This window comes from Pezoporus flaviventris, unplaced genomic scaffold, assembly GCF_033815535.1.
Source record: "Pezoporus flaviventris isolate CSIRO_AGI_PZ_B2104156 unplaced genomic scaffold, CSIRO_AGI_Pfla_v1 ptg000057l, whole genome shotgun sequence".
NCBI classification, from domain to species: Eukaryota; Metazoa; Chordata; class Aves; order Psittaciformes; family Psittacidae; genus Pezoporus; species Pezoporus flaviventris.
This window is the reverse complement of record NW_026892605.1, coordinates 5,020,800-5,046,410: the sequence shown is the minus strand read 5'-3', so window position 1 is coordinate 5,046,410 and position 25,611 is coordinate 5,020,800. Positions and strand designations below refer to the sequence as shown.

Here is a 25,611-nt window from a genome sequence, read left to right as displayed (position 1 = left end):
GACTGTGTGAAGTAAGACAAGACACACAGGCAATGGGCAAGCTGTCATCTGTAAAGTTCCTACTTAATGGCACGTTCTCTTCATTGATTCATGTATGTTGCCAGAGTTCCTCCGTTTCTGTTATCCTCCCACATTGTATCTACCACTCTAATGCAGACACCAGCTCGCTGCTGTATTACACATCTCAAGAAATAACAATAATAAAGAAGATATCACCTATATGCCGTGGTGCTTGTCCGCAAAGAAACCAGCCACGTTTCAGACACCTTCTTTGCAAGCCGCTGCCTCGACCTTCGCCTCCTCGTCCCAGTCACCGGCGGCCTGCCACGGCTGAGGGACGCGCCCGCCTGCTGCCAGCGCCCAACACTTTCGGCCTCCAGCAACGGCTGCGACGCGTTCAGCCGCGGCCGCGACACCTCAGCTTCCTCCGGGAAACGCCTCGCCAGCGCCGCAGCACCGTCCTGAGGGCAGGGCCAGGGGGCGGAGTCAACCCTCAGCCGCGCGCCGCCGGCGGCACGCAAAGCACCACGTGACGGGCAGACCCCGCCACTCCCCTCCCGCTGGCGGACCGCCCCGACCCATGCATTCCCCTCACTCCTTCCGGGTTGGCGGGCAGCGCACCCCCCACACCCCCTCTACACCATCACATCCCATCCCGTCCCGTCCCATCCCGTCCCGTCCCGTCCCGTCCCGTCCCATCCCATCCCATCCCGTCCCGTCCCATCCCATCCCATCCCGTCCCGTCCCGTCCCGCCCCGCCACGCCCCTCGCCACCCCACCCCGCGCTGGAGCTACCGCGCCGCCTCGACCCAAGGTCTGTTAGTGCAGCGGCAGGGCCAGCGCTGGCGTTACGGCGGGTGGGTGTCTTGCGGGATAGGGGCGGTGACATCTCTGCTTTCTCGCTGCTTGGCCGGGGGCTGGCCGTTGCTGACTGGAGGGCTGCGGTGTCTCTTTCTCGCAGCGCCCAGGAGCCGCGGGAAGGAAGGGCGGGAGAGAGGAAGGAAAGACCTGTGGGAGGGAGGACGTGTGGAGAGGGCAGGTAGCGCGGAAAGGGGCCTGCGGGCGGGCCCCAGGCAGGGAGCGGAGAAGTGGCGGCTGCGGGCCTCCCCCTGGGCGGGCGCGATAGCCGTTGTGCCGGGGAGGAGGGGGCGGGGGGCCCTGGCGGGCGGGGGGCGAGCCGCCTGCCCAACTAAGGTCTTTCAGTGGCCGTGGCTATAAATAGTAGCGGGAACAAAACCGGGGCTCTGTGCTGTGGGCAGGGCGGGTGGGGAAGCGGTGGTACCTCGCTGTGGGGAGGGACGGGACGGCGCGTTGGACCCGTCTGGGTGTCGGGCGAGGGGCCCTTGCATCCGTCAGCAGTCAGTACCCGCCTGCTGAAGACGGCCTCCCGGCTCCCCTGCCCTCTGCCCCGCTTGTCGCAGCCCGAGTGCCTGCTCTGGGATGTGTCCGGAGCGCCCGTGAGATGCTGTCCCGCAGCGGGTAACTGTTCTGGGAACTGTGGTAGGGGGTTGAATTGTTTGGCTCTGTGGAGCGCAGGAAGTTTACACGAGTCAAAGGTTCTGGTTTACAGTGGTGGTGTGAGGAGAATTCAGACTTTGAGCACAGAAATGCGATTTCTAGGTCAACTTATTATAATGTCAACCCTGCTATGGTCTTGTTACTTTAGTTCGCTAGTTGCCTCAGTCAAAAAGAAAGTTCTAGCTAGGAAGAAAAGGGGAGAAATGATCATCTCATGGCTCCTGGCAGTAGACGAGGACTTGGGCTACTGAGTTTACATGCCTTCTGTCTTGTATCATTAATAATTCTTGCGTTGTTTTTATGTGTGCAGCCCGAATTCCATAAGTGGCAAGGAGTCTGCTGTAAGGTCTGGGCAAAATGGCGAGCCTTCTGCGCGCCGCTGTTAGTGGGTGCTCCGCTCCTGTTTTTTGCAGTGTCTTACCACCTAATGTGCATTCTGCAAAGATGCCACGATTGCGAATGTTTAGAACCCACAGGATGCTCACGACTCGGGCAGTTCTAAAACCAGGTAAATTGTTTACACTGTTGTAAATAATCTTTTATTTTAAAATATGGAGATAGATTTAATTTTTCCTTCAGACATGCATTAGTACAGAAGAGACTTAAAAAGAGTGCTCTTAAATCATGTCAGTAGCATGCTTGGGTCAGATGTAGTACAATTTTACGCTGGTTTTAAAGGGGGTATCTGAAAGGTGTTTGTGTTTATTATGAATACTTTTCTTAATAAGAAGCCTGAGTTCCCCAAGAGATGTGGCTGTGCAACTCTTTGTGTGCATGCAGGGGAAAATAGAGCCCTCATAGAGAGAGGATCTGCAAGCATGACTATATGTAGATGCAGCTATCCCATCTAAAAAAGAAGTCTTTTGTTCAGAAAACTTATGTTGCACTGCCTTGAAGAACTTTTGATCTGCATCTTCACATACAGGGCTTGTTGCTATGTTTGCACTAATTACGTTTATGGGCAGATAATGGACAGGCTCAGGTATTTTCTGGAGAGAAAAAAAAAATGGAGGGGGGAGTGGAGGGGGGTCCTTGGCTCCAGTTTATGATGTGAGCCTGCTGCATGAAAATCAGAACTGACTTTTTTTTTTTCCCTATGCAGTGTGTAGCCTGAGAGCTAGAGGACTGGAGAATGTATAAAACTGATTTAATGATATTTTTGCCCATTATCCTGCATGGGTCATGCTTCCCTGAAGGAATTTAGAGACCCAGCTGCAGTGCAGATCTAGGATCTTCTCAGTCTGCGACAGATTAATGTGGAAAGTTAGACACTGTACACGTGATGTTCAGTTCTTCCAGATATGCACAGTAGGTAACTGTATTAGATATCTTAGTATTAGAAAAGTAGTGCTGTTTGCGGATTGAAGTGTCTGGTTATGAAAACACAGGACACAAGTTGAGACTATATAACTCTGAGAAGCCTTTGTTGCATGGAATTTCTGGCAGTACTAACAATGGCCGGTGCGTTCTGGGGTCCTCTCAAATCAGTGAGCCAATGATTTGGACCTTCTGAAGAAATGTGGTGAGAGGAAGAGTTTCTTTAGTCCCAAGGGCTCCTTATAATTGGTATCGCATGGCTTTTTACCACAGTTGCATGGTGAACCTGAACTTCTTTGCTCTGACTGACAGATTTGTGATGCTCCAAAGTTTTTTTTTCATATTACGTACTGAATGAGACATCTGTCTGTCTTGATATGGCAAATTGACCCTTGGTTGGTGGTGTTAACCTGGGATGTAGAAAACTAGGGTCAAGGCTCTTTCTCAGATGTCCCAGGTAAGTGCCCTTGTTGTTGTTTGAGTTTGGAATCAATCTTTGTAGTTGACTTTGACCACAAATTTGATCATGAAACTGCAAGATCTTTTCAGTTTTACTGAAGTGAGTATGCTTGTCTGTGTCTCTCATGCGTCTGTGTTTTTCTATTTTTATGAATCACTCTTCAGAATGTTTTCCACAAGGACAGGGAATTCTGATAAGTGTCATGTGTTCAAGCATTCGGTGCTCTGAATGTCTCTTCACATCTGTCATGTGAAAGTCCTTATTGAAGAGTGAATAGTATTCATGCAATGCAGTTAGTTAATGTTGAGAATTAAGTTGGAGAAGTATTTTGGTTGATAATTAAGCTGTTATCATAGTTAGTTTTGGTAACATGTGATTTGTCACTCAGTAGGGGACAAATCAAGGATAAACCAGCCATTGACTGACGAATTACTGGCAGTACTGTTGCCTATGTATACTTTTTAAGTGCTCTTGAATCAAAATTTAACAGCATGGAAAATAACTACATTTTATTCTTTTAGAAATTATCAGTGACACTTGTAAAATCACTGTAATACTAGGAACAGTCAGTTTTCTGAAAAGACCCCTGTCACAGTAATTCTTGTTAAGCCTGTGGTTGTTACTTCCGTTCTCTCAGATTAGCTTTCATTTAATCCAGGATATGTCATGTACAGGAACAGCAGCTACTTCAGGTGTGAAGGGATTTGGAGTCAGTTGAAAAGTAAACTTGGAAGATGGATACATTTCTTACTGCTGTTTAATTTGCTTTCTGTGTTCCTTAGGAACATAGGCATTTTCATACAGGAGTAAAAAAGTATTCTGCAATCTATCTTAAATAGTTGCTAGCACAAGGTGCTTGAGAAACAGATGCAAAACTTTCCCAAGCCCTGTGAAGTGTGACTGACTGTCAGGTTTCCAATGTACTTCCAGATTCATTTGCCTTAGAGCTCTGTGACTTTCACCCATCTCTATCTTGAGATTTTTAATGTAATTTTAATTTTGATAATTTTGATTCTTCTTGCTTAAAAAGGCCTTTTTTTTTCCTGTATAGCAGAACTTTTAAACCTATAACAGTTCACTATCAACTGATTCTCTTGATAAGCTGTACATTATTTATAAATCATAGGTATTCTCCATTAATTTCCTTAGTTCTTTTTTATATCCCCTTGCTTGTGTAAGAAGAGGTATCAGGTTTTTGTTTAATATTCTGTACCATTCTTTAGGTTTGCTTTTTGGTGTTTTTTTTTTTTTTTTTTTTTTTTCCCAACATCATATTGCTGTTCTTTGGAATATGTCCTTATCTTCAGAACAGGTGAGATGTCTGGTTTAAAGCTGGTATTAGAGTAACTTAAAAATTAAGCAGGTTACATATCCTGTTTTACCATCCCAGAACATATGGCATATAGTCAAAACTTCTCTTTTCTCCAAGTCTGTTGTTGGTAATACTTTCCTCCAGACTTCTTCCTGAAATCAGGTTAGGGGAATAAAAAAAAAATCTCTATTTTTCTCTATTTCTCTACATAGAATGTTCTAAGTTTTCTTGCTAGTTTTAGCTTATGATCTTCTTTAAACACCTGGTTTGTAGATAAAAGTTAAATGGAGAGCATCACTTCTGTTGATGATAGTTATTTTTGTTTGATTTCTGGAGCTTGAAGATTTAGACTACCTACTTATTTTGCTTACTTGAAGTTTGAGACTGTGCTTTATGTCTTCATTACACAGTTGAGATTATGTTAGGCTTCTTACTAGTTTTCTATATTCCACACTAAGATTCTTAGGCCTGTGAAATTTAATGTTACTGCCACTTTTGGTATTGGCAGTGTCCTTTTGCTATTGATTCTTTGTATCAAAAAAAAAAAAGTGGCGTATTTCCTACAAAATGAACAGTACATTCAAAATCTTCATGTGACTCAAAAAAGGCTCTCAAGGTATATGTGTAGTGGTCAGTTTCTTGAAAATCTTCATGTGATAAAGCACTAAGTTATTAAAACATTCTCAAGGCAATTCTTAAAGAAATTATTGGATGTGGAAACTTGGAAAGGCAACTTGGAAGCTTCACATTCTCATGCAGTTTAAAATGTGTGGGAAGGATTGCAGATGTTCTTTCTTGAAATAAAATCTCAGTCAAGATCCTAAGTTTATGATTCTAGATTTAAACTTTTGAAAAGTAATAACTTCCATAATATTGCTGAGTTTAGTAACCTAATCTGTGCTCATAGTATAGCTATTATTCAAAAATAATATTTATTGTAGCCTGTCCTGAAGTTTTAACATAGGTCTTTGCTTTGCAGTTGTAGACATTCGCTTTGTTCTGGTGTTGAATGATGTGATGGCTCGGTATAGTTTTCTTGATAAATGTCCTGTACCTGCTGTAGCTAACTGCTGGCAAACTGATGTCTCTTTGCTTCTGTGTTCATGTGCTTCTGTATTTGCTGTTTGCTAGAAATTTGGTAGTGGGACAGAGAAGAACAGAAGGTGAGAGGCAGATGAGACTTGTTGAATGTTTATCTTGGATTTGATCTCCCAAAGCATTGCATGAGGACATAGTCATAGAATCATAGAATAGTTAGGGTTGGAAAAGACCTTAAGATCATGTAGTTCCAAACCCACTGCCATGGGCAGGGACACCTCCCACTAAACCATCTCACCCAAGCCTCTGTCCAACCTGGCCTTGAACACTGTCAGGGATGGAGCATTCACAGCTTCTTTGGGCGACCCATTCCAGTGCCTCACCAACCTTACAGTAAAGAACTTCTTCCTTATATCCAATCTAAACTTCACCTGTTCAAGTCTGAACCCATTACCCTTTGTTCTATCACTACAGTCCCTAATAAGAAGTCCCTCCCAGGCATCCTTTTAGGACCCCTTCAGATACTGGAAGGGTGCTATGAGGTCTTCATGCAGCCTTCTTTTCTCCAGGCTGAACAGCTCCAACTTTCTCAGCCTGTCTTCACACGTGAGGTGGTCCAGCCACCTGATCATCCCCATGGCCCTTCTCTGGACTTGTTCGAACAGTTTCATATCCTTTTTTTTATGTTGAGGACACCAGAACTGTACACAATACTCCAAGTGAGGTCTCTCGAGAGCAGAGTAGAGGGCAGGATCACCTCCTTCGACCTCCTGGTCATGCTCCTTTTGATGCAGCCTAGCACACGGTTGGCTTTCTGGGCTGCGAGTGCACACTGCCCGCTCATGTTCATTTTCTCATCAACCAACACCCCCAAGTCCTTCTCCGCAGGTCTGCTCTGAATCTCTTCTCTGCCCAACCTGTAGCCGTGCCTGGGATTGCTCCAACCCAGGTGTAGGACCTTGCACTTGCCATGGTTAAACTTCATGAGGTTGGCATCAGCCCACCTCACAAGCATGTCAAGGTCCCTCTGGATGGCATTCCTTCCGTCCAGCCTATCAAACGAACCACACAGCTTGATGTCATCGGCAAACTTGCTGAGGGTGCTCTCAATCCCACTGTCCATATCACCGACAAACATGCCGAACAAGACTGATCTCAACACTGATCCCTGAGGGACACCCCCTGAGGGACACCACTCATTACTGGTCTCCAGCCGGACATTGAGCCATTTTCCACAACTCTTTGCATGCAGCCATCCAGCCAGTTCTTTATCTACCAAGTGGTCCACCTGTAAAATTGATGTCTCTCTAATTTAGAGGCAAGGATGTTGTCTGGGACAGTGTTGAACGCTTTGCACAAGTCCAGGTAGATGACATCAACTACTCAACCCCTGTCCATCAGTTCCGTAGCCCCATCATAGTCCTCAGTATTGGTCTCTGGTTGTTCTCCTTGCTAAATAAGGTGCACAAATAGTTTTACTTGTTTTTATTGCATGCAAGATGTACCAACATGAAAAGGAGAAATAAGGAAACACATTTGGTATACAGTGAGAGCATGTTCTTGTCCCATCACTCCAAGGCATTTACTATGGTACCCCACACAAAACAAGGTGGCAAAAAAAAACCCAGAAGCATTTATTGTCATTTGAGCTGTAGGAGATTAAAAAAAAAAAGAAAAAAAAAATTTTCCTGAGAAGTACATAATCTTTAGCGAAGTGTTTGTGTGCCTTTGAATTTGCAGTCATCTTTCTATCCCTTTCATGCTATAATTCCTTCCTTTCTCTGAATTTGTGTGCTGCAGAAACTTAGAGAAGCAGAAGGGCAAGGTAGCGCTCCAGTTCTTATTTTCTTAGTGCTTCTTGAAAAGCTATTTGCCTTTTATCCTAGAACAACTTCATTTGGAATGATGATTGGTCTCTTTACTCTAACAAATTTTAATCTTCTAGGTTTCATTTCTGCTTCTAAAAGAAAGCAGAGCTTGTTTCCACTGAACTGATTTAGTGAAAATCAGAAGCAGAACTTTATTGTGTACTAATTAGGAGAAGAAATGAAGAGAAAGTTCTTTCCAAACGAGAAGGGTGATTTGTATGAGTGACAGCAACAGTTACTGTGGCTTTAAAGTGGTTAGTGCTGCTCTGATAGGGATGCCCTGAGTTGCACAGTTTGCACAGTGATAATTATATGTGGTGTATGCTGGCGAAAGAAATCTTTGCAAAGCATTGTCACCTTTGTGCGTCTGTTGTTTTAGATGTGCATTCTCACTCCTGCTGTGACTTCATGTTCCTTTAAATCATGTTTTTCTGAATTTGATTTTTTGTCTTGTATGTTGGAGAATGTTTAAAATTTTTTAAATTACAAAGTATCGCAACACTTCTGTCTTCAAATTATTTGTTACTATTTTATTAGTTCAATTTCAAAGAGAAAGCTAAAAAGAAAAAAGGTAAAAATAATTAGAAGTAATGCACTTTTTTGGTGAGCTCTGTCATCTTCTTGGATATGTTCAACCATTTTTTTTTTAATGGATTACAAGACTGACAAGTACATATAGATACGTAACTACCAGTTTAGCAATTTTTTTTCAGAACATTATAGGTTGATAGTATCTTGAAAGTTGTTAAGCATTTTCAGATGTTCAACTTTAAACACCTTATAGTCCTAGTTTTTATTTCAGATTTGGCTTTTAAAACATCAAACTAACTCAGTTCGTCCAAGTTCTTCTAGTGTGGTATGGTTTGGCTTTGTTTTGCTTGTTTCTATCTTAAAAAAACAAAAGGAAAAAAGTGAAAAGGAGGCCTTCCTAAAACATGCAACACATTACTAGTCTGCTACAATGTTTGTACCAGAATACATAGTTCAGTGGCAAAATGAAAAACAGATCTGTAAATTAAAATAAACCTCTCATCACCTTCCTCTCACCCTTTTTTTTTTTTTTTTTGGTTTGCTGCTTGATCTTTAGTATCCGTGACTGCTTAGGCACATATATTTCATTAATCTATATGTGGTGCAAGTGGCTCATGTACAAATGTCACAATCCAGGTTTAAATTCTAGTCAGACAGCACTGAAAGCTGATGCAAAACTGGGCCTTCATGCTGGACTGCATGCTGTCTAGTATATTTAAAGCAGTAGTTTGATTTATAAGTATACTGCTTGAGTCTGTGTATTTATAAATTATGTATTTAAGCACTTAATTTGATCTTTCAATGTCTTCTGTAGTATGTAAGTTACATTCATTAGTAGTTATCAGAGACAACTGTAATTTGATAAGCATTAAAAACATGCTCATTTAAAATGCAGTTCAAGTGAACAAACTGATTTGTTTATTTCTTCACAATAGTGACTAGAGAGATTTAAACCCTTCTTACCCCAGGTAGAATGTGTTATCACCAGAACACCATGTAAAGTATAAGTCAGAATGACAGTTACACAGTCAGAACTATAAATTCAGATGGGTATGAACTTCAGACACTTGTTACTGCTTGTGTGGTTGATTGGGCTGATCTGTCAATTCCTGAGAGAACAAGGATCTCTAGCAAAGTGGTGTAATTTAAGGAAATGTAAACTACAGTGCCAGCAAAGATCATTCTACTTCCTCCTCCATTAGGAGGGAGAACTGGTAAGTATGACATGTCTGCATGTGTCTGTACAGCACTGAATAGTGCCATTAATATCAATTTATTAATCTGCAACTAATGCTGTTTTATCTGCCACTCTTACAGGAATTCCATATAAACAGCTGACTGTAGGTGTCCCCAAGGAGATATTTGAGAATGAGAAGAGAGTGGCTCTATCACCAGCTGGAGTTCAAGCCTTGGCCAAACAAGGCTTCAATGTTGTGGTGGAATCTGGTGCTGGAGAAGCTTCCAAATTTTCTGATGACCATTACAGAGAAGTTGGAGCAAAGATCCAGGGGACCAAGGAAGTCCTGGCTTCTGATTTGATTATCAAAGTAATTGCTTTATTAATATATCTCCTATTACATTCTTTTTGGAGAAACATCGAGGTAATTTTTTTTCTGCTAGTGTGCTGAAAGTTTAGTAAGTAAGTTAGAGTTTTCCTCTGATTCAGTTTTCTTTTTTTTTTTTTTTTTTAACAGCTCAGGTGTACACCTGCAGTAATAAACTAGTAAATGGCAGCATTGAAAAAAATGAGGATAATTACTTACCAAGTTTTTAACTAGCTTGGAGATGTGTTTTCTAGAGTGTGGCAGGCTACTAGTTCTAGACTAATCAAATGAGATTCCTGCTGTAAGAAACTTTCTCTGCAAAAGTAGTAACATACAACTGAGATTATTCTTTAGAGAGAGTTGCTTGGAATTCTGAAGATGCTGGTTTCTAACTTTTCTCAGTCAGGCATCCAACAATTCCACAAGTGAGTGTTTCAGACGTTTTTGTAACTAGATGAGTTGTACTTGATCTAGGAGAGCTGCTAGAAGTGAAGTTGCTTGCGAGGTATTAGGTTGTGTAAAGTACTGAAGGAAAATGGAAAAAGACCTTAAACTTGATGCTGAGGCTTCTTTTAACTGCTTTATTTAAAGTTATCCTGTCAGGTTTGAACATAGAATTTCTGTGAGCTGCTTTGTGAACAAGCCTTTTAGGTAGGTTTCTTTTTGAAGAAAAGTGAGAAACTCGAAGTGAGTACAGATGAAGATGAGTATCTGCTGGACTTCATGCTTGAAATTCTCTGTATGCTGTGCTGCATTGCAAACTGATAAGTGATTCTTAGCCTGTAGAGCTTAATGGCACATCTGCTCAGTAATCATTTTGCTTAAAAATTGTGTGTTTGGGGCAGCTGTCTGTCATAAAAGCACTAATTGCTGGTTAGAAGCCATCATATCTTTCTGAAAGTGTGATGGCTATTGCTGTTCTGTCACCAGTCTGCCTAGAGCTAATTCTAATGCATGGATTTCAGTTAAGAAGTGCAGTTACTCAGTTGTGTTCATTTGTGTAAACAGTTCAGTTATGTAAACAGCCTTTGATATACTTCCATTCTTGTGTACTCTGTGGATGGGAATGGACAGCTGCAGGTGAGGAGGAAGAAAGTCCAGTGTTCTGATTTATTTCTTCTGATTAATTTGGAAATTTCTCTCTTCAGGTGAGGGCTCCTATATATAACTCAGCTCTAGGTGTGCACGAGGCAGATCTTCTTAAGACGGCGGCTACTCTGATTAGTTTTATCTACCCAGCACAAAATCCAGACCTCCTGAAAAAACTTGCAGAGAAAAAAACTACTGTCTTGGCTATGGATCAGGTTCCACGGATCACCATTGCTCAGGGATATGATGCACTTAGCTCCATGGCCAACATTGCTGGGTATGACTCTTACTTTTTTTTTTTTTTTTCTTTCAGGTCGAGTAAGTATGGTTGGATTAAAAGATATGTGCTTTGGTATTGGGTATATACAAAACAATTCTGTACCTCTGTTTTCATATAGTTGTTTCACAGAGGATGACACGGAGGTGCCAACCAACTTAAATTTATTGTGGTCAGATTTGCAGTAGATCAAAAAAAGCCTACAGAAAAATTAAATAGACAAAATTGATGGCGCTTCTTTTAATTCTATGACTGCTTTCTCTATTTTTTTTTTTTTTAATCCGAGCTAGATCTGAGCAGGCTCAAGTTATTTTTGAGAAAGCCTGAACATAGGTTGTCTGTCACTGAGATCTGGTGGTGCGGGGAGCTCACTGACCCAAGCAGCATGCAGTATGAATGTAATTGCCATGGCAGATATAAACAAAAGACCAAATACTGTCAGGCATCTTCATGCTTTGTGACTGGTATTGTAGGTATTCCAGTGCATTAAAATGTTGTCATCAAGCTGACTTCTATTATTAGATTCTTTATTGCCTTTTTTTTTTTTTTTTTTTGACTTTTTACTTAGATGATGTCTGTGAGGCATAATAAACCTTGGAGAAGGCTACCAGATTTTGTGGACACCAGCATTATACATCTGAGCACATGTTTGGTTACTTCTCTGTGTTTCATTCTGTGTAATTTTACTAAAATACAGAAATTCATAATGTTTTTAAAGGTATAAAATCTACAACCTGTATTCCAAAGTAGAACTAATTTTTTGTCATACAGACCTGCATATATTCCTGCTAGAGATAGTAAAAAGGGGAATGGGGCTGTTGAACACAGCACTATTAGTAACAGTGCAAGAAAATGTGCACTGTTTTTAATAAAAGACACAATTACACATTAATCTGCATTTTTGGATAGCTCTATTGATGTTAACTTGGCATCCAGCCACCCGTTCTTGAATGGCTACAGAGCGGATGGGGCAAAAGAAGTAGCAAGCTTGAGCTATTTGGCCTAAACTATATAGCTCTGCAGAGTTAGGGTCAGAGTATCTTGTTTAAATGTGTGCTTGTTTGTCTAAGTGAGCTTACTGCAGAATTGCTCTGGGTTTTGCAATTGCTTGTTCACGTTTTCTTCCTAGCAAGCTTCAGGTTACAGGCTTTAAAGATAGCTTCAGAGACCACAGAGTTAACTGTTAGCAAGTTATGCGTATATTGTTCAGGTAAAATTTAATTTGAGAGAGTGAATGGTTGTGGACATCCAGTATATGGCATTCAAAAAATTATGCCTGAAAATGCATTCCCTGCCCCCCCCCCCCCCCCCAAAAAAAAAAAAAAAAATACAGACTATTAGACTTGTGCTCAACAGTAAAATATTAAACTTGCTTTATCCTGTGCAAGCTATGGTCAAATGTTTATTCTTTTGATTGCTGTCATGAATGGAATTGTACTGACCCTAGGAAAATACTGATCCGTGTTCATCCTTAATTGACAGTTACAAGGCTGTGGTACTGGCAGCAAATCACTTTGGTCGATTTTTCACGGGTCAGATCACAGCTGCTGGTAAAGTTCCTCCAGCAAAGGTATGTGCAATTAAACAGATACTGTGGCAGAAGAATATGTGAGTTCCTGAGCTCAGCTAACAACTGCTGAAACTGTCTTAAAAGGCTTTTTTCGCGCCTTGGGGCTAGTTCTAGAGACTTCAGAAATTCCTGTAGTTATTCCCATAACAATTTTTGTTTACTACCTGTTGTAGGGTTGGTGTTTTGGGGAATAGCAGAATAATGTGAGTTTTATTTAAGTTTGCTTAGTTTTGCACTTCAGACTATTTATACCTGGATGGATTTCCCCCTTCTCCCCATATGAGGAAATGCAAGGAAGCAGTTCAGAAAAGTCAGAGATGTTGGGATTTCTGGTGCATTGAAGGCTATGATTGAAGGGATTGCTGGATTGGAATTGCAGGTAGATTGGGTTGAAGAGAAATGAAAGTAGAATTGGGGGGGGGGGGGGAACTAAGGAGAAAACATATACTTACATAAACTGTTAGCTGCAGATGAGCTGGCTTTCAGAGAAGTGAAGTTAGGAGTTGCAGCTTTTAAACTTAGATTATGGGGCACCTTTACCAAAGTAATTTTGTGTTCTATGTCTTAAGGTAGCTTGTTTAAATGGCAGTACAATGCTGCTGCTTTTCTAACCAGCTCTAATTTTAGGTTATGTTACAAATACAATGATTGTATCATTCCAGGTCTTGATTATCGGAGGAGGAGTTGCTGGCCTGGCTTCTGCAGGAGCAGCTAAATCGATGGGTGCAGTGGTTCGTGGATTTGATACTAGGTAGGTGTATGAAAATGGTAATAGCAATCTGACGTTATTTTAAGGTTAAGTAGTTTGAGTCAGTATTACAGTGAAAGCACTTGTACTGCGCTGAATCACAGTTCCTTTCCTGCTATTTTTATTCCATCTTTGTTCCTCTGTTTTTTTATACCTTAAAAAACCCAAATCTTCCAAAAAGTCCTTATCATTGCATCATTCAGAAATACATGAATAAAAAAATCATTACTTTATGAGAGTGAGAAAGGTAGGGCTTTTATCCATAATTTCATGTCTCTCTTCTTCTTGGGGACACAGAGGAAATAGTAAAGAAATAATCTAAGCCCTTATTTATAGCTTGCTTTGATCCAGGTTCATAGCTGCATACTCTCATTCACTTCCTCTCTCCTGATCCAAGAAAGGCCTGGTAGGAAGTCTTTGGAGAGACTCTCTCCTTCAGCAGGTTGAAAGAAGCAAGAGATCAAGTTTTTTTATTTATAAATCTCAGGATGAAAGAACAGAAAATGCATCTAAAGCTGTTTCAAATTCTGCTTTCTTTGGGTCTCTTCTTTATGTTTGGAAGGATTATTTTGTCCTATAGCCGTTTTTTAGAGCAGTAGCATGGGAAAATTACTGAGCACAAACATTTGTCTTACAGCTCTGGGGACTACAAACTGGATTATTTTCTGTTAAATGGCCTTATATTGAATTTCTATGTGCTTAATACTGTATTTGCATTAAAATTACTTATATAGGTTTGATTTTATGCAGAAGTGGCATTTAGTACTTCTTAACTATATTTAATATGCTTAGGAAAATTAAAATGAAAAAAGAGGCTTATAAAATGTGGAAGCAAGGACAGGCGGCCTGGGAAGAGTACAGGGATGTTGTCTGAGAAGCTAGGGACCAGGTTAGGAAAGCTAAGGCCCAGTTAGAATTAAACTTGGCTAGGGATGTTAAGGATAACGGGAAGGGATTCTACAGGTACGTAGCAAATAAAAAACAGACTGGGGAGAACGTAAGCCCCCTCAGGAGGCTCTCGGGAGAACTAGCTACACAGGATTTGGAGAATGCTGAGGTTCTGAATGACTTCTTTGCCTCGGTCTTCACTGGCAAAGGCTCTGACCACACCACCCAAGTCTTGGAAGGCAGACGCAGGGACTGTGAGAATGAAGACCTTGGGCCCACTGTAGGAGAGGATCTGGTTCGAGACCATCTTAAAAATCTGAACGTGCACAAGTCCATGGGTCCTGATGAGATCCATCTGCGGGTCCTGAAGGAGCTGGCAAATGAAGTTGCTAAGCCACTGGCCATCATATTTGAAAAGTCATGGCAGCCAGGTGAAGTTCCCGACAACTGGAAAAAGGGAAATATAACCCCAGTTTTCAAGAAGGGGAAAATGGATGACCTGGGAAATTACAGACCAGTCAGCCTGACCTCTGTGCCTGCCAAAATCCTGGAAGGCATGCTAAGGCACATGAAAAATCAACAGGGTGGTTGGTGACAGCCAGCATGGCTTCACTAAGGGGAAATCCTGCCTGACCAATTTGGTGGCCTTCTATGATGGGGCTACAGAACTGATGGGCAGGAGTGGAGCAGTTGATGTCATCTACCTGGACTTGTGTAAAGCATTCGACACTGTCCCACACGACATCCTTGTCTCTAAATTGGAGAGACATCAATTTGATGGATGGACCACTCGGTGGATAAAGAACTGGCTGGATGGCCGCACACAAAGAGTAGTGGTCAGTGGTCTCCAGCTGGAGACCAGTAACGAGTGGTGCCCCTCAGGGATCGGTGTTGGGACCGGTCTAGTTCAACATCTTCGTCGCTGACATGGACAGTGGGCTTGAGCGCACCCTCAGCAAGTTTGCCGATGACACCAAGCTGTGTGGTTTGGTTGATAGGCTGGAGGGAAGGAATGCCATCCAGAGGGACCTTGACATGCTTGTGAGGTGGGCTGATGCCAACCTCATGAAGTTTAACCATGGCAAGTGCAATGTCCTACACCTGTGTTGGAGCAATCCCAGGCACAGCTACAGGTTGGGCAGAGAAGAGATTCAGAGCAGCCCTGGGGAGGAGGACTTGGGGGTGCTGGTCATTGAGAAAATGAGCATGAGCAGGCAGTGTGTGCTCACAGCCCAGAAATCCAACCGTATGCTGGGCTGCATCAAAAAGAGCGTGACCAGGAGGTTGGAGTATTGTGTGCAGTTCTGGTGTCCTCAACATAAAAAGGACTCATCATTAGGGACTGTTTTGATAGGACAAGGGATAATGGTTTAAAACTTACACAGGGAAAGTTTAGATTGGATTTAAGGAAGAAGTTCTGTGAGGGTGCTGAGGCACTGGAATGGGCTGCCCAAGGAAGTTTTGAATTCTCCATCTCTGGCAGTGTTCAAGGCCAGGCTGGACAGAGCCTTGGGTGAGATGGTTTAGTGTGAGGTGTCCCTGCCCATGGCAGTGGGTTTGGAACTAGATGATCTTAAGGTCTTTTCCAGCCCTAACTGTTCTATGATCCTATGATTCTATGAATATATCTCCAGATTTATGATGTGCAACATGACGAAACCTTCACTCTGGTTTGTTAAAAAATCTGCATATGCCTTAAAACAAATTAGAAGGAGTTTATTTTTCCTAAAAGCATGATCAAAACTTGTCTAAACCTTTTTACATTTTTTTTAATTCCCTTCTTAAACATCCTTTATGCTTTTATGTTGGTGTGCAAGAATTTTATCTTAAATCTTGTGTGTTGTCAATGTTCAGCTAAGTCTAAAATTTAGTTCATTATTTACTGTGATACCATGTGATGAAAAATAAATATCAGATTTTCAGGATAACTGTTAAACCCCCAAAATCTCAGAACCCAAATAAACCCTCAAACCCACGACCCCTTAACCCCCCAGACCTCCCAGTTTTCCCTGTAAAAATAAGGCTTACTAGTTCCCATTTAACAGATTAAAGGCAGGGCCACAGGTTGTGTATTTGGCATCTCTTTGGCATCCAAGTTTGGGCTGTAGGTGTACCTGGGCATGATAAGAGAAATGGGTAAGTGGAGTTAGTCTCAAAGCTGGGAGCTTAACTGTTGACTTTTATTGGAGCAATGCTGCTGAGTGTACAGGAAACCTTGGCTGCCTCTATTCCTTACCCAATTATTATTATTATTATTAGGGATCTCAAGTTAGTGATGCAATTACTTTTTTCACTTAATATATACATTTTAGGACTTAACTTATGATCTCCTTAATCCTAGAATAAGTTTTAGATCTCTTGTGTGGAAACTGCTACTAAAAAGACCAGAAAAGTCGTGGTGGATTTTCATGGCAGCAGTTGTTTTCTTCCCTGCAATTTTATTTTGTTAGAGCTGCAGCTCTGGAACAGTTCAAGTCTCTTGGGGCTGAGCCTTTGGAGGTTGACTTAAAGGAATCTGGAGAGGGACAAGGTGGTTATGCTAAAGAAATGTCCAAAGAATTTATTGAAGCTGAGATGAAACTCTTTGCCAAACAGTGCCAAGATGTTGATATCATCATCACTACAGCTCTTATTCCAGGTATGTTTTATGTGGAAGATGCTGATTTTCATTTATCTTGTGTAAGTTGGCATGTTTTGGAGCTGTGCCTGCAGTGAAAACAGAGGTGTTACTGAGTTATTTCAGTGCTACCATGTACCTTTTAACTTCCCTGACAATGTCTGTTTTTGAAGCATGTGTCTTTTTTTGTAGCTTTTGTTTTCACAAACTAGAGTCTTTGACTCAATACCATGTTCTTCTATTGAACAAGGAATAGATGGTAATAAAATAAGAATATGTAATTCTCCAGCATATTTATTGCATCACTGCTACTGCTGCTATCCAGCTTGTGCACAAAAACGAATCCAAACAAAACAGTACTGTCTTTGGTAATTGAAACATAGTAAGATAGAGCTTACTATTTGTGTGGCACAACATCTGTATTTTGATTTGTCATCTTTTGTTGTTTTTTGTTATGACTTCAATTGTAAGATTGGATGTTGTCAGTTACTGAGAACAAAATTTTACATGCTCAGAGCAAGATGTTCTAGCATCTCTTTTCTCTGCTTGTACAAAAAAGCCTTCTATGACATTTCATCCTAGGTACTGATGACTTGAAAATTTTGCTTAAAAAAAATAAGGTTTATATATCTAGAGAGCAGGTTTACATATAGAGAGAATGTATCTCCTGAGCTATACAGATAAAAAGCTTTATTTTGTGTTTAACTTAAAATGCCTTGTCTTGTAAGGCAAAAAAGCTCCCATCTTGTTTAAGAAAGATATGATTGAATCAATGAAGGAAGGTTCCGTTGTTGTGGATTTAGCAGCAGAATCGGGGGGAAACATTGAGACTACAAAGCCTGGAGAAATGTATGTTCATAAGGTGAGCATTTTAATCTGCAGATTGTTCTCAGTTTGTGTGAATTCACATTGTGTTTTGTAAACTGTATGCTGAAAATGAGTAGCTGATTTCACTATTTGGGCTTAAGTAATCCTTATGTACCTCAACCACTTGTAAGCCAAACTAGGGTTCATTATCACTACCTGTTCATTAAAGTAAGCAATTTTGCTCTGGACTGAACTTACTACTTTGGTTTTGCTCCAGTGTTTATTGGCCCAGTAGAGAGCCTGTTTTTCATGCTTTTTGGGTTTTATTTTTGGTACTTGTGAGGAGTCTACTAGCAGTTACAGAAATTTGGGTGATGAGATTAAAAGTAGCAGGTTTCCAAGGTTCTTTATTTGGTGATGTCAGGACATAATGGTGTTATTAGGGAAGCTTGTAGGACATACTGTTGCCATGGTTATTAATATTAGCAGGGCTGTGTGTGTATGAGTCATGCACTGTATTTGGCTTTGTGGTTTTCTAGGGCTTTTGATGTCATTGCTTAAAAAATTAGAGTATGCAGAACAGAAGTAATCAGATACTTGCATGAAGAATTTATACGGAACACTTTTAGTCAGAGGAGTATTATCCCTGGATATAGTGTGCTGGCACTGACCTGTGGAAAAAAAAGCAGCAGTGCAGAGGTATTATCAGTGTGCCATAGCATTGTATTGTGAAGCCAGGATTCCTGGAAGCATGCATGGATCTTGGCTCTCAGTTGTGGGAGCAGTGTTTTAACTTAAGCCTGCTTGTATGTGCATGCCAGCCTCAGCTTCCCATACATTCCAAAATCCTGATAACCAGGTATACTCAAATTTCTTCTTTAAACAGTAGGGATGTATTATGTTACCTCTTTACATAAATGTGAACCCATTAGGCATGTTACTTGCACAGCTAGCTAGCTCTAAGGAAGTTTCGTTCATTCTTCTGTCATATGGAAAGTTGCCTTCAGTGCATGCCGTCAAGAACAACTGAGAAGGTGCCAGGCATTGGGCAGAATAATCTGTTACCTGATGCTTTAAGAAGTTCATCTGAGAGAATGGTAGGATTTGGAGAGGACAAGCTCTTTCACCAATACATCTTCCTCTCTGTGTAGGCTTGCTGCTAATAGCATTTAAGTTGTTGGATTTGGTCATGTTGGATACTGTAATTGTTGTGAGTAATCCTTCCCCCAACATAATAATGTTAGAGCTGTAGGTAACAGTTTTATCTGGGGTTAAAACCAGAAATAAGTGAAACAGTTTGGATATATATTTCTAGGAGGATATATAGGAATAAGAGAGGGACTTTTTAGAAGGGGATGTAGCATTAGGGTCAAAGGGAAATGGCTTTCAGCTGAAAGAGAGTAGATTTAGATTAGACATTGGGAAGAAATTCTACACTCTGAAAGTGGTGAGACACTAGAAGGGATTGCCCAGAGAAGCTGTGGCTGCGCCATCCCTGGCAGTGTTCAAGACCAGGTTGGATGGGGCTTTGAGCAGCCTGGTCTAGTGGAAGGTGCCCCTGCCTGTGGCAGTGGGGTTGGAACTAGATGATCTTTAAGGTTTCTTTCCAATCCAAATGATTCTGTAATTCTATAATTCTTCAGAGATTGTACTAATCCTTAGTATTTTGTTTAAATTTTTTTTTCAGGGCGTTACACACATTGGCTATACAGACCTGCCTAGCAGGATGGCTACTCAGGCCAGTACTCTGTATTCCAATAACATTGTCAAACTCCTAAAGGCTATTAGTCCTGACAAAGAGAACTTCTACTTTGATCCAAAAGATGATTTCGATTATGGGACTCTGGATCATGTTATTAGAGGAACTGTAGTAATGAAGGTAAGTCAGTAAATATCCTTTTCTTAATTTGTGAGTGCATATATTTATCAGTGTTGCCTATTTAAAATACTTCAAAGATCCTGCGTGTGAATGAACTTCAGATAAGGCTTCATGGGTAGTGTGGGCAATCATGTTTGTATTCAGCTGAATATTCCCCTGTCCCTTTTTGTGAAGGGAGAGCTCTTTGCTTCTGTCTTCTTGTCATGGTTAAACAAGTATCTAATGTCTACTATTGAAAAATAGGAAAAAGATTCAATTTGCATGTTGTATTCATATGATAAAAGCATAGTTATTTAAAACATGTTTGAAACATTACTGCAAGATCAGAAAATATTCCTTTTTTGTTGTTGTTTTTAATAAATACATGTTTCTGTTCTTATAAGAGTAACTTCAGAAAAAAATGGTGGAACTTAAATGTGCAGGATACTCTCAACTCTATTAAGAAATACGAAAATACGACTTTGGTCATGGGCCAGTATAGGCTCTCCTCCTGAAACTATTAGGAAATAATAACTTGCAGTTTAAGTAAGAGGTATTTGCTTCTGCTGAGTTTTGCTGCATAGTGTTTCCAGCATTTTGTAATGCTGATGATATCTGGAGGAGGATTGCATTGACCTCTGCTCTCCCAGGCCACTGAAGTGGTGTTTACTGCTCAGGTCTCGAGGTTTTTCCTCCAGAGGTCTGGAGAACAGCAAGAAATGTGAGAGGGTATACTTGGTTCCTAGCTGTGGTCTCGGCAGGCTCTGATTACAATTCAGATCTGTAGCAGATTTTGCTATTTCCAAGACCCTGTTTTATTTTGCATAAATGTTTTCCATTTAAGGAACTTGACCACTTTGGTTTCTGCTTTCAAGCCTTGTGTTGTGATTCCACGAGGTGCTCTTGGACACTAGTATTAAATCATGTCTGAAAAATATGTAAATCAGTAAGGTTAACTTGGTCAGGCTGTACTGATCATCTAACCTTGCAAAATTTTGCAAATGCAGAAAAAAGAAGATATTCCTGTGGCATGCCCGTAGGATGTTAAAACTTAGTTGAGTTGCAGGATTAAGAAGAGGAGCTTCCTCTAACTGTAAAGCATCTGCCATGTTAGTGATAACTGTAAATACCTCTTGTCAGGATGGCAAGGTGATTTTCCCAGCACCTCCGCCAAATAACATTCCTCAAGGAGCCCCTGTGAAGCAGAAGACTGTCGCAGAGCTGGAAGCTGAAAAAGCAGCTACTGTTACACCTTTTAGAAAAACTGTGACTTCTGCATCTATATACACAGCAGGTAGGCACCTTCCAGATTTGGAGAATCAGTGTATAGCGCTCCTTATTTGGCAAATACTTTTAAGACTCCTCATCTTACTTATTCAATTTAATAACTATTTGGGAGAGCAGGTGATTGGCTGTTCTACTCTAGTGCAAAATCAGTGTATTAGAATAACTGCTGTTGGGAAGGAAAATAAAATTTTATAAGTTTAACTAAAAGTATCAACATTTCAAACAGTGGTGACTCATGCTGTGTGCATCTATGTGTTTGGTTTTATTTAAATATCAGTAAAATACTTAAAATCCTGAAGGACTCCTGCTAGGACTGTATCCATACTTTGCAGCAGAACCAATTCAATGCCATTGCTTTCTTCAAATTTTAATGTAGTGTATGAGTTAATTTGCCTACAATCTACTGAAGTACTGAGAATATGACATTTGTTATATATATTGTCATAATAATATATATTGTTATAGATATTGTTGCTGTTGGCATTTGGTATTCTGTATGTACCAGAAATTCTGCATGAGGTAATTAATGAATTGCGTATTCTTTATTTTAACATCTGTTCTTCATATGCGTGGTTTGAGTCTTCATAATAGTATTTCAACGTGATTGTCACTCTTCTATATTTTTGCTCTAGAGCAGGGGAGTGATAGGATTCAGTGTTGCTATAGAAACCTATCATTGCTACTTTGTGGGCATGCATAACAAAGGTGTATGTATTGCATTTATAATTTTATTTTCTATTGCAAAAGAAACACTAGCACCAAAGAGCCTTGTAGTCGACAAAGATGACACAGCTGATCTTGAAATAAGTCCATGCACAAGACTCCTTTTTGCTTTTACCTCAATACTGGGCAATCCTGTTGTACAGAGGTTAAATGTAAGAAACCAGTGAAAACTATAAAAACACTTTGCTGTTCTTCTAGGTTTGGCCAGCATGTTAGGGCTGGGCATTATAGCACCTACTTCTGCTTTCACGCAAATGGTGACAACATTTGGCCTAGCTGGAATAGTGGGGTACCATACAGTGTGGGGTGTGACTCCTGCTCTTCACTCTCCACTCATGTCAGTGACTAATGCTATCTCAGGTGAGTAGCTGTCACACAACTGCTTGTTTTCTTGTTTTGGAGTAGGCACAGTTCCTTTTATTTGAACTTCATACGAAAGTCTGCTGATAAATAAATAGCAAGGACACCTGAAACAAACCCTTTATGAGACTATGATATTTCAAAGGAAGGACAAATGTGGTGCTGTGTATTTTTAATTTTTATAACTGATTTTTCACTTTTAACCTGTTTGCTTTAAAATTTGTTTTACTTGGGAGTACTGCAGTCTCTCCGTTCATAAAACGTATCTTCCCATCTCTCCAAAATGTTGCCCTGAAAATAACTTGTCTTTCATATTTTCTGCATTCTTTTTTCCTCTCCTCAAACTATGCTTTTTGAGAGAGAGGAAAAAGTTCCTAAGTGACCTGTAAGGCTCATAACTGTGTCAGATGTAACATACTGCATTTGTATATATGTATGACATGTCACAAGTCTGACTCACTTTGACTGTTAAAAGCAAAGTTTCTTTTATTGAATGAGCAATTGGAGGCTGACTCTGTGTTTTAAGGCACTGTACTTCAAAACTGTATTCATATAATAATGTTTTTTTTTTGTTTTTATTTTTAAACATTTTCATATTGCTGTAAAGGACTGTTTAGTCTGACTAGGACTGAAAAGTCTTTGTTTAAATAGTAGTGTGTACAGCAGGGGTCAAAATTTGAGTTGACTGGTATCTGTTTGACAGCTGAAGGGAGACTTCCTACAGGTATAGAGCCTTTTCAGAATCAGTAACGCTTTTTTCTCTTTTAAATAGGACTAACTGCAGTTGGTGGGCTGGTAGTGATGGGAGGACACTATCTCCCTGAAAATGCTCCTCAAAGTCTTGCAGTGCTTTCGGCCTTTATCTCTTCAGTCAATATTGCAGGTATGAAAGGCTTTCTCCTGAGGGTAACTTTAAAGCACTTGTCTAATTCTTCTACTTCTTCTAGGTCTTTAATTATATAGATTCCAGAAGTGGAATTCTGGAAATTGGGTAGAAGTTACTCAATCTGGTTTGCACATCCTGTTGTGTAAACCTTCTTTAGGGAAACATTTAAATGTGCCTTTTTCTTTTACAGTATCCTTTTGGTGATGATTATATGAAATATCTTTTCCTGTATATCTTGGGATTCCTTTTTTTCTACTTGAAAAATATACTAGTGTCATAGAACAAAATTCTGCTTGCTTGAGCTGCAGAAGCCCAAGCTTCACAAATCAAAAAAAATAAGAAAGTGAGCAATGTGTCTTATAGATACAGCTTTTTTCTAGAGTAGACAGGGAAAATGGCACAGTCATAAACTAAGCTGTATCCTACAGTCAGTGTATAGAGCCAGAGCACGTCCTTCATGTGTTCCAACTTGTCCTTTTATGAATTTCTTCTGAAGGTTAAAAAAGACAACAGGATCTCACACTGATTACATATTTGTTTCCTGGTGGTTTTCCAGATTAATAGCTTTTCAGAGGCTTTATTGTTGTCAGTTGTTAACTTTGTGTGGTACTGTGGTTTAACCAAATATTTCTCTTACAGCTTGGCATATGTTTAGTTTCAGATTTTATTTTTGTAAAATTGTTCCTTTGCTTTGGCCAGGTGGGTTTCTAGTTACACAGAGAATGCTGGATATGTTCAAACGTCCCACAGATCCCCCTGAATACAACTACTTGTACCTACTTCCTGGTGGTGTATTTGTAGGAGGCTATGCAGCTGCTCTTAGTGGTGGCTATCACATTGAACAGGTAAGGAGATAACTCTGTGGCTCTTTGCCAGCTGTTCACAGCATGATATCTTTCTTCACTGTTTACTCTGAGGGATAAACTGCAAATTAGCCGTGGTCTTTCCATTAGCTATGTATTCCCACAAGGCGAGTCTGAAGTTGATTAACATGAAGTTTGCAATCATATCCCAAATGCTGAATCTGAAAATTTTAAAAGCTTTTTTTTTTTCCTTTCCCTGCAAAGCAGCAGGTACTTTGTTACTTATTGGACAGTTTTCCTAAATCACAGCTTAAGTATTAGAGGAACTACAGAAACCAGTCTTTGGTTTAAATGTTTCTGAAAATTCAGCTTGGCATGACAGTTGAAGTAGGTGTGACATCTGGATGGGATGAGATTTCAGCACAAAGAGATATACAGGGATTGTACCTGTAAATGAGCATCTTTTATGGCATTTTTTTTTTGGTTGTTGTTTCATTTTAAAAGGAAGAAAAAACAATCTGTATCACCTTCTGTGTTTGAAAAAGGTGAATGCAAACATATCTCTATGCCAGAGGCTTGTAATAGATTTGATTTTTTTTTTTTCAGTTATCTAGACATGTACTGCTTAGTTCATTTAAGTTTGTCCATACGTACAAGATAGGAGTGCAGATGTTCCATAAGCAAATTCCGAAACTATTGCTGTAATGAACAGGACCATTTAGTTTCAGGTTTGTACTAAAGAAAAATTTCCTTCTGAACTGATGAGGAAAAAGGGCTTAACTCAAGTTTAGTATTCACAGATAAACCAAGACTGGCCAAAATCACATCCTGTGCAACAATTTCTCACAGTCAGAAGAGTTTTGACTTCAGTTAAGAACTGTAACTTGCATATGTTCTGGAGAAATCAGCCCTTCTGTGTAATATTCAGAAAGATTTTTATAATGATTATTCAGTTTGTCTTCGATTCATATATGCATACTGATGTTTTTCTTATTTTAAAGATGATGTATTTAGGCTCAGGCTTATGCTGTGTTGGTGCCCTAGCTGGCCTGTCCACACAAGGAACAGCTCGTCTTGGAAATGCTTTGGGTATGATTGGTGTTGCAGGAGGCTTAGCAGCAACTCTTGGATGCCTTAAACCCTCACCTGAATTGCTGGCACAGATGTCAGGTGCACTGGCACTTGGTGGTACCATAGGTATGTGTATGATACTATAACCTAACAATATTTGCTCTATGCATAGATTTATGAAGGCTGTGTATACACAAAATACTGTATAGCTCTCAGGTGAATTGACTAAAATACATGTCTTTTGTATGTTACTTTGCAGATACGTGAACAAAAAGTCACAGGGCTTTTATTAGTGCATCAGGGTAATAGCGAGAGTGGTGGAAAAGCAGCAGCAATATTTAATGAAGCTTCTAAGAAAATAATAAACTTTAATCTTTTAATTTCCATTATATCTTCGTTGCATAAAATACACAAATGCATCTTTCACTTAAATGCTATAACAATTCTCTGTGTAGAACAAATTCTTCCATTGGAGTAGGCATGTGTGTGCATTTATTCAGTGCGCACGGAACTATGATACATTAATTTCCATATGCACAGATTGTGTTTTGTAAGACTTCCCTCTGTTTTCAACTTTTAATAGGTTTGACGATTGCTAAACGCATCCAGATTACAGATCTGCCTCAGCTAGTGGCTGCTTTCCATAGTTTGGTTGGTTTGGCTGCGGTGCTCACCTGTATTGCAGAATACATGATTGAATATCCTCACTTTGCTGCTGATCCAGCTGCAAACCTCACCAGGATTGTGGCATACCTTGGCACGTACATTGGTGGAGTGACTTTCAGTGGCTCTCTTGTTGCTTATGGAAAACTGCAAGGTGAGATCTTCCATTCAGAATTAAGTATTTGTAACAGGCTTTTTTTACCCCTAGGGTTTATCTTTGCTTTTAGACTGCTATGTAATTGGAAGGAAACTTAGTATTTTGCATCAGGTAAAACTTTGTTTAATTCATGTGAATTCATTCACCCCCCTTTTAAATCATATTTAATTTGTGTACAGCTTTAGTTATAAAAAAATTGTCTTCAATGCTTGGACATAC

The 25,611-nt window shown here is 40.3% G+C and overlaps 1 protein-coding gene across 3 annotated transcripts in view; it reads left to right on the top strand.

The window, feature by feature from the left end:
- The first annotated feature begins 758 nt into the window (after window positions 1-758).
- Window positions 759-25,611, top strand: part of NNT (nicotinamide nucleotide transhydrogenase) — a 49,881-nt gene continuing 25,028 nt past the window's right edge. Inside the window, exons 1-15 of one of the 3 annotated variants that reach the window (XM_061469433.1) lie at window positions 759-814; window positions 1,829-2,026; window positions 9,362-9,591; window positions 10,737-10,954; window positions 12,437-12,524; window positions 13,187-13,275; window positions 16,611-16,798; window positions 17,506-17,639; window positions 19,272-19,463; window positions 20,583-20,736; window positions 21,651-21,812; window positions 22,585-22,695; window positions 23,398-23,543; window positions 24,503-24,698; window positions 25,156-25,389. In XM_061469433.1, coding sequence (XP_061325417.1) covers window positions 1,876-2,026; window positions 9,362-9,591; window positions 10,737-10,954; window positions 12,437-12,524; window positions 13,187-13,275; window positions 16,611-16,798; window positions 17,506-17,639; window positions 19,272-19,463; window positions 20,583-20,736; window positions 21,651-21,812; window positions 22,585-22,695; window positions 23,398-23,543; window positions 24,503-24,698; window positions 25,156-25,389 — 2,293 coding nt within the window. In that variant the 5' untranslated portion in view covers window positions 759-814; window positions 1,829-1,875. Of the gene's footprint in view, window positions 815-834; window positions 858-1,016; window positions 1,040-1,828; window positions 2,027-9,361; window positions 9,592-10,736; window positions 10,955-12,436; window positions 12,525-13,186; window positions 13,276-16,610; window positions 16,799-17,505; window positions 17,640-19,271; window positions 19,464-20,582; window positions 20,737-21,650; window positions 21,813-22,584; window positions 22,696-23,397; window positions 23,544-24,502; window positions 24,699-25,155; window positions 25,390-25,611 lie in introns of those variants that run through there. The other 2 variants (XM_061469435.1, XM_061469434.1) reach the window with 2 other exon arrangements.